The following is a 9,381-nucleotide window of genomic DNA, read 5'->3' as shown; positions in this document are numbered from 1 at the left end:
ACAGCCATAAAATACTTATTAACTTTTGAAACAATACTTGGTTACTGCCCTAATTTAACAGCTATTTTGGCATCCCTGCTCATAAGGAATGAATTATTTAAGAGAAGTACCAATTTATCTAAATTGAAAATGTGTGACAATTAAGTTTTTGTGTAGCCATTTACAGTCATTTTTAATATGCAATTATGAAGAAAATGCCTTAGTGTGCATTAAGAATCTCTTTAGAAATGCTACGGATATAGAAGCAAAAAAACTCTGTAAACAAAGAAAAAAAATAGCCTTTCAACCACTTTTAATTGATTCTTATAATCAGAATATTTAGAAACAAAGTCCTACTCACAGAGAGAAGGTACTTCAGGAAACTACTATGGTTTGGATAGATCAATCCAACATTCCAAAGAGTCTGACTCTCATTTTAAACATTTGCAAACAAAACAAATTGCCTAGTGCTTATACTGCTGTCTGTAATACACTTGTGAGCCTCTAAATTATTTCAAAATCAAAGCATCCTCCTAGAAAACTGGAAGAGAAACTAACCTGAGGACACCTGAAATGGTTTAACAGCAGCAGCATGGGTGTGAGGGCACGTACAGAACAGCTGACCAAAGTGCTCTGAACTGCCTGTGCTTGAACTAAAAGATTGATGCTTTTCACTTGCAGATAAACACTTCAGTTATCAGTACATTTTTCTACGTTTTTACAAATACCTCAGGAACTGCAACTCCCATTAGGAGAGGTACAGATACATATCCACCTTCCTGGGGAATTCCTACTGGCTCATGGAAAACTTCAGATTGCTGCAGATACCCGAGTGGAAGTGAATTAGTAAGAGATTGAAAAAAACCACATTGTTTTAATAAATTACATTATTGAAGCACTATAAATACCAAAATTTATTCTACAGTCTTCTTTGCTGCATATAAACAAAGATAATGCTTTAATAAAAAGTGTCAAATTAATCTTTGATAACCTAAAGAAATGCAGGGAGAGGGAAGGAGGTAGAAAGGTCAGGTAGTATGACAAAGCAGCAACTTAATTTTTACACAGTTTTCAGATTTACATTTTTGAGAACATTGTTAGAGAAATGTTCGGACTTCTAAAATTGACTTCTAAAATCTCAAGATCACAGAAACATACTGCAGTTCTCTTGCAAAAGTGTTACACTAGAAAAACAATTATTTTTGTTTTACAATAATCCCCCAGTACTTCTGTATTTCAGCACCTCCATTTCAAAGCAGCAAACTGATCTGTTAGTGTGGAAGGGCCTATAATCTGACAAGGCTGGCTGCTACCAAGGTTAGGAGGCCACACTATAGCGGTTCAAGCTTAAGGGCCCTGGTCCTTCTGTCAGCTTCAAACTCTTCACATTTCTTGAGTGTCAAGATTCCCACATTAAGCTGCTCTGCTAAAGAGATCACAAAATGGACACATTCTACCCCCAAATCAGCAATTCCAAGGCCCTGGGTCTAATTTCACTTCACCTCTGTCTACATGCTTCTGCACGAATATTGTTATATTCCTATGAAACACCAGGTATTATCAGTTAATTAGCTAGTTAATACTAATTTCTCCTATCAGGTAAAATATAGCAGGTTTTACTTGCTTCTGAGAACTTAGTGGGTAATTGGAGACAAACCTTTTGCCAGAAGGTGAGAGGAGGGGAAGATGCTTTCTTTATGGGTATTTGATGTTTCAAGAGGTGCTGTTTTATGCCTTCCATTGTATCAGCATGTGCTGTAAATGCACTGCTAAAATACAGCAATTAATGCTCATTTCAGTAACAGTGTTGTGAGTACTTAGCACATGTCCTGTTGGATGAGCACACCATACCTTTACACTAGGGGGCAAGGAATAGTAAAATGCTGCAACTATCAACTGCACTCACCTGCAGAACAGGCCACTGCGACTGACTTGGAAGAAACTGTGCTGGTCCCTAAAGTCAAACACAACAAGTATTATTTACGTGATTAAGAACATATGCATACACATAAAATACTAGAATTCCTAACACACTCGAATCAAAACCATCTCAAATCTACAATCAATTCTTATCTAAAAGAATAAATATGACTTTCATTCAGTCCCAAATAATTCAGGAACATGGTTTTGTCTCTGACTTGGCCATTTCATAAGCTTCATAAAGACTTAAGTCAAATTCTCACCAGAGGTGTTCAGAGCACAAGGATCCATGGATCCAAGATAGAACACTGAAAATGTTGCAGTTGTAAGGAAAAAAGTCTATTACCATGAGAAGGGTCAAGTATTGGAAGAGGCTATCCAGAGCAGTTGTGAAATCTCCATCACTGGAGCTACTTAAAGTCCACCTGGACAAGTTCCCAAGAAAACTAATCTAACCAGCTCTGCTTTGAGCAGGAGTTTGGCTTAGATGATAAAAGGATGCTACTAAGCCAGTTGCAACACAAAAAGAAACTGATTTATTACATTTTCATGTAGTTAAATAAGCAGAATAAGCTGCACCTAGTGAAAAGAAAGTCTTGAAATTAAAACATTCTTTATATGACTTTTACTAACAGTCACTTTATTTCCTAAGAACAACAAGACCTGGGACAGTGCTTGCAAACCATACTGCACTGCTGAAGTTTGAAAACTCTTTCCAAACAGACACCTGATAGTGGTAGGTAGGAGACTGATACACTGGTGCAGAGACCATCACAGGTGGACTGGAAACCTGGTGGGATGGCAAAAGACAGAGTTAAAAGTGGTAATGCAGCAATTCCCGTTTACACTTAACATTCACCAAAACCACTGGTTCCAAGGGCCTACCTTAGGAGTGCCAAAATCAACATAAGAATCCATTCCAGCCCTCATTTCTGGTTAGGGAAACTTGTTTTATTTATTAGTAATCCTTCTATGGAGTTTTTCGCCTCAGTAGGTGAAGGGATTTTCCACTCATATATAGTGATACATGAACAGCTTCTGTGAATGCTGCTTTTACAAAAATCAGTAAGGATCTCCTCTGTGAGTCTTATGCTTTATGCAGACCCCATCAGACTTGCAGTACTTCCCTCTCATGAAAAAGCCTGAAGTGACTGACAGCTCCTTTCTGTATGTCCCAAGAAATTCCATCCAAGTTCCCTAAGTCTGCTAAAGCCAAACAATTAATCTATTGAATTATCTTCCTCCCAAAACAGCCAGCACGCTTGAAAACGTATTGTAAATGACTATGAAATCACCCAATTTCACTTTTGCTTCTTGCAGTACTTCCCTCTCATGAAAAAGCCTGAAGTGACTGACAGCTCCTTTCTGTATGTCCCAAGAAATTCCATCCAAGTTCCCTAAGTCTGCTAAAGCCAAACAATTAATCTATTGAATTATCTTCCTCCCAAAACAGCCAGCACGCTTGAAAACGTATTGTAAATGACTATGAAATCACCCAATTTCACTTTTGCTTATCTAGTTTTTTTCCCTCCTCAGTGCAATGGTTTGCAGCCAAGAACACCTCACTCACATGAGAGCAATAAATTATGCTGATCAAGGATCATAAGCACCAAGAACAAAACTAGTCCTGGGGTAAGACACAGACTAATTATGAAGTACTCTGTCCAACAGGTCACACCAAAGCAAAAAATCTCCTGCAGAGGCAAAATAAACTGAAGTGCTATTTAAATAAACCACAAAATAAACAGACTAATATAAGGAAGGCATTTCAGCATCTAACATGAGGCACAGCAGAAGAAACTGACAGCAGGGGGAACCTGAAAACACTGCATTTGTCCTGGCCCATAGAAAAGCATACATACCAATAAATTACTTACTGGCAGAACAGGAGAAACCACAGTTGTATGAAAATAAGCCACTCCATTATAGAAAACATAGGGATATCCACTTGAAGTAAACTGCACTGTAGCAGCTTCTGGGGTTACAGCAGAACCTGGAATTCATACGTTTAAGCCTACTTTCAAATACTTATTTTTGCTTAAAATGTGTACATCAAGGAAAAAAAAAGGGAAGAGAATTTCTGATCTTCAAAGAAAGCAAACACTCAAACATGGCACAGTGTGCCTACTGCCATCTCAATTCCCTCCCCAACATAACATATCATATGCAGTCACAGGATGTCTCCAGAGGTGGATGGGAAGGGCTGCAGAAGATGACATGCAAATAAATTACCACAGACCACTCCAGTTACCAACATATAAATATATTTTTCATCCCTAAATGTCCAAAAGATAACATTTTTTCCTAACTCTTGTAGAAGGTACCAGAGGACAAACACTGAAGCAAAGTTACAAAGTACACTTCATTCCCTGTTGCACCTACAAAATAAATCTATTTTACATCTCTGACACACAGCCCTTGCTGAGGAGTACCTCACAGATCTTGTCTTAAAAGCTGGTCACTTATATCCTATTTTCGCTATCCATTCAGTATCTTACAGCAAAGAACACTTAAGAATAGAACGGTGACTGCAACCACCCATTCCTTATGGTTTCCACCAAAGAACACAAGGTACAACAGTCCTGATGGATTTCGACAACATACATCAGTGAGTAACAACACGACTAACCAGCACTGCTATACCCTGCAGAACCTGTGAGGACACTCTTAAATGCTTAGATTTCAGGTTCTGGTAGGCAACTTACATTTCCATTCAGTTTCTTCCTAGACAGGTAAGCTTTTCCAAAGAAGCAAGCAATCAAGATATTGAAAGAAAAGAACCAAAACCCCATAAATATATTTATTTGGACCAGGTACATCTTGGTTAAAACCTGATATTCATAGTGACATATACTACACAAATGTAAGTAAAAATACTTACAAGTAGTAGACCTCTGTACTTCTTTTCTTACTGCTGGAGCACTAGTCAATTTCTTACCCTTATACCTGACTTCAGCCTAGAATTACAGAAAGAAATTATTTTCTACACAGATTTAGGCATCTGAGAAGTTAAAGGTGAAGTAGACTAGGCACTTAGGTTTCACCTTCCCCTATTTTTCATTTATAGTGTATTGCAAAAAAACCCCAAAGCTATACTATACGTTTTCAATCCTAACCTTAGGCTTCACATTACAAAATTAATCACTAGCAATTTTAAGCATTACTTACTCCTCATGGAGCCTCTCGATTCACAACTGGTACCTCTAACTGTCAGCAGATTGTTTCCATTTTATCTCTATTTACTGCTTTTAAAAAAGCACATGTGCACACAATTGGACAACTACAAGTCTAAAGATTTTTTTTTTATGAACATGACAGTATTTTACAAAAGGCAAGAAAAAAAAAGACTATGAAAATATCCAAATTTTAAGAACTGAATGTAAAAAATGCCCATATTCACTCAGGACTGCCTTAAAACATACCTATGGGCTATTAGAACAGAGAGCAACTCCTAGAAAGCAGATTGCATATCAGTACACCAATAGGAAGATTATTCTTCCCAGTGCAGTGTATTTTACTCATGTGATTCATCACAAATCAGAGTTATACACAACTTTCACAGTTGAGAGAAGTATCTGTACAGACTTCTCCAAAGCAAGAACACAGCACCGCAGGAAAAATGACACATGATGCTACAGAAAATGAAGACTAATAGGAAAAACTGTGATGAATAACAAATTACTTCAGAAAGAAGGGAAGAGTTAGCTCCAGGAGTGTTCTCAACACTAATGCAATTTAATACTTCAGAAGACTGCAACACAAATTTCTGGAGTCTTTAGAACAGCAGAATACAAAATAAAAGTGCAAAGGATGATAAACAAGAGGAAATCCAAGAGTACGAAATGAAAAGCATCCATTTCATATGTAAGTTAATGCCTAGAAACTCTCACCTTAAGATGGAGAAGGACCTACATGCTACATGATCTTCAGATTAATATGCAATAGCAGAACTATGCAAAGATGAAAAAGGTGATACAACTGTAGAACACCTAAGTTAAAGGACTTAAGAGTAGACAAAAAAGCATTAGTATTGTTCAATGTGACACGAGACATTTCAGATGGAGCAGCCTTTCAGTTATAACAGAAGCAGAAGTCCTAAGCCATTTTCATGATGGTACTCAGCACCATTGCTGCTCTAGTTGACAGCAACAAATAAATAAAACAGTGGAAAAAAAGCAGCTGCCTCAAGAAGTTTGTCTGTATAGTCTTCTGGCTCCACATAACAGTATTTTTTCTGAAACATTCTGAAAATTTTTTAGAAAACATCTTGGGTCTTATTTTTAAATTTAAATTTTAAAAGCAAAAATTTCCAGCAAAGGTTCAATATCTCAGTATGTTAACCAGCTTTACAATTGTGAGAAGGCAATTTGCAAGGCTTGGACACCGCTTTCTCCTTTCTGTTTTTTCCCTGCACCTGGATACCCACACAGGTAAGAGTAAATCCTGACTGACAGATCTCTCCAATACATTCCCACCAAAACATGGCACCACTCAATCAACAAAACAAAATGAACTGAAGAGACAACATACTGCTTAGAGCTAACCGTGTCTCAAGGGAGGCTCTACGAGTGTCAAGAGAATAACATAGCTAAGAGAAGAAGCAAAAATTACACGACATGAGCTTCATCATTTAAAGCTTTAAAGGAACCTAATTGTTCCTAAGAAGAATTAGGTTTGACAAACAAACATGTCAGAGTAAAAGACAGCAGTTACCTTCCCAATTCCCCACAAAAATCCTGAGAGCAGTGCATTTCCTAGTCAAGCAAATGAAAGCAGTTGTGAAGGAGAGGGTCTTTATAACTCCGTATGTACTGTAAACCGTACACACACTAAGAAAATGTTGGGAAAGGTGAAGGTTCCGTGCGGGGAAGCAAGCGGCCGACTCCATCTGGGTGATACAGCAAGCTCCAACTTCATTGTCTGACAGGCTCTTTCTTATACAGTGCAGGCCAGGCATATAACTATCAATCATTCATAATTGGCTAAGCTCTAGAGACAGCATTCAGGTACTCTCCCTACTTGCAGCTGCAGCTGTGAGGATTATCTCTTGCTTTCCCAGGCTTGGGTGCATTCCTAGCTGTTTGTCTCAAACTTATTTGTCTCACCCTCAAGGACTAGTTACCCCTGCCATCTGCCCAGCTGAATTACTCCCTATCTATATATAAGTTACTATCTCCAGAGCCTTCCTTGTACACTGCATTCCCAGGTGCGTTCCCAGGACTGTGTCCGTGTGTTCCCAGGGGACTGTGTCCTTGCTCTTTCTAGCCTTCCCCAGGTGCATACCCAGGATCATGTCCTGCCATTCTCCAACAAGAAAATAAAGACTGGATGTCAAAGTCAAGAGCAGTACTATGAACTGGCAACTCCTTTCCCTGGTTCCAGACGTTCTCAGTGTAAATCTTATCTTCGATGTCTCTAAACCATTTTCCTGACTCCCAGACCAAACTCTGATCAGATACTCGAATGCAACTTGGCAAACACAGGACCAGACGACCAGAGTTATGCAGTGTCTAATATGAAATTAAGTATTTCATTTAAGAGATAAACACAGTGGGGACTATCACTTACATATTGTAGAATCCTCTCTGCATCTTCTTGAGTTTCAAAAGTAATGAAGCCATACCTAAATAAAAATTAACATAAGCTAAGCCTCCAAAGTTCATATTTACAGACACTGCACGCTGTTACTTGATATATAGTACTAGTGACCTTGCCAGGTAAACTAATGAGTAAAAAAAACAAATCGTGGAAGTAAAGATTGCAGTAACAACTATATTCTTAACATCTTTCTCACTGTATTTAAGTATGTGGTAATATATCAGTGTGAATGAGCAGCCCATGTAGAAAGCTATCCTTGTTACTCAGTGTATGTATGTCTTTAGCTCCTTCATTGTATTTATCAGAGCTTTTGATCTGAAGATTTCACTTGCTACGGGTGACCAAGAAGACACGCTTGGGATGGTTTTAATTATTGTTACTACACTGTGCTTCACAGCACAGTTCACACCTCCTCCAGCAAACACTGAATGCTGCACACTTTCACAAGCACTATTCACTATACTGAGTTCTCAGAAGAAGCAGCATTGCAGTCTTGTAATTCTTCACATGACTGGCATTAAGAGAATTCTGTGGTGATCAAGGATGAAGCAATTCTCACACTGTGACATAGTATGTCTTTCACCATACCTCTAACTGCTGCAATAAAGCAAACAGGCTTCCCAATCTAGGCCACTGAATGTGTCGCTGCCTGTACAAAGTGTCTGATCATATATAACACATGTAAAAAGAATGGAGCCCCCAATTACATATGACTTTCTGCATTTCAACAAATCCTTTTTTGAAAACTTTAAGTGTTTTTGTATACGTCACTTGTTACGTTCACATCAGGGCCAGATTTCAAAACATGTCAAGACTGCCTCTATCATTCCAGTCAGCAGATCACATTTTGCAATACAAGGTATCATTCTCTGTGAGCATTTCCATGCTTATTTGAGAGGTTCAGCAAGTTTCTGACCACCTGTACATTTTAATTTGTGGGCTTTTCTTATATTGCCTTCTCTAAACAAATCTGGAACACAAACTCTTTTCCGACTTGGGACCATACCTACAAAGACTTTTTATTCTATGTACTGTCTGGCCAATAAACCAAGAGACATAATCAAACTTGTATGGTTTTTAAATCACTTGCCAATGAGAAGCAATGAAGCCTGTGCGAAATCCCAACACCACGTAAAGTCATTATTTTCCAGCATATTTACTGTACACATAGGCTGGCAATCACAACTGCATAATAACTATGGGTTATGTGGACACATGTACTCTAAGTCTCAGGTATTTCTTGGGAGTTAGTGAAAGAGCAAGAGGCATGGCGATGGATCTGGGACCAGGACCAAGTCCAACATGTCATGCAAGTGCACACACTGTGCTAAGACCTGCAGCTCAGCATGTAACTAGCTGATAGGTGTTAAGCTCTGACAGCATTGAGAGGCTTAGGTACAAATTCTCAGGCACATTCCTTTTTGCCCTCTTTCTACCCTCCTGTGGCAGTACTCTTCCCCACCTTATGTACATCACCATCTTTTGGGTTCTAGCAATAACTTTACTATGCAATCTTACTCTTTATCCAGACTTGTTCTTTGGCATTTCTCTTACTGGCAACTTCCAGTCTTATTCCCCTTTTCTGTAATCATGACTGTCAGATTCATCCCCTAAGCTCTTGTTCCAACAATCTACACTCAATCTCAGTTACTGCCATGCACTTCAGCACAATCAGGTGTACCTCACCTCTTCCTCCAGTTCAGGCTCCTTTCTGCTAGTTTTCAGTAACAGAAATACACATACTTAATAATTAAATTACCTTCTTAGGATAATTTATTTTGAAATTTATTGTCATTAGAAAATGTGAAAGGACTATAGATTTTGTCCTAGACGTACACAGTTTTATCTTATCTACAGACTTTTAGTTACGCAAATTACAGAGAC

General features: G+C 38.4%; 1 protein-coding gene across 1 annotated transcript in view; it reads right to left on the bottom strand.

Annotated features, from left to right (window-relative positions):
* Positions 1 to 707: 707 nt before the first annotated feature.
* The window catches only part of BOLL (boule-like RNA-binding protein), a gene marked incomplete at both ends in the record, with an annotated part of 11,961 nt that continues 3,287 nt past the window's right edge, over positions 708 to 9,381 (bottom strand). The window contains 5 exons of the mRNA XM_009080218.1: positions 708 to 838; positions 1,891 to 1,933; positions 2,627 to 2,689; positions 3,762 to 3,899; positions 7,468 to 7,522. Coding sequence (XP_009078466.1) covers positions 708 to 838; positions 1,891 to 1,933; positions 2,627 to 2,689; positions 3,762 to 3,899; positions 7,468 to 7,522 — 430 coding nt within the window. The remainder of the gene's footprint in view (positions 839 to 1,890; positions 1,934 to 2,626; positions 2,690 to 3,761; positions 3,900 to 7,467; positions 7,523 to 9,381) is intronic.

The sequence above is a fragment of the Acanthisitta chloris genome, unplaced genomic scaffold (assembly GCF_000695815.1).
Source record: "Acanthisitta chloris isolate BGI_N310 unplaced genomic scaffold, ASM69581v1 scaffold15188, whole genome shotgun sequence".
NCBI classification, from domain to species: Eukaryota; Metazoa; Chordata; class Aves; order Passeriformes; family Acanthisittidae; genus Acanthisitta; species Acanthisitta chloris.
This window is presented reverse-complemented; position numbering and strand designations above follow the sequence as displayed.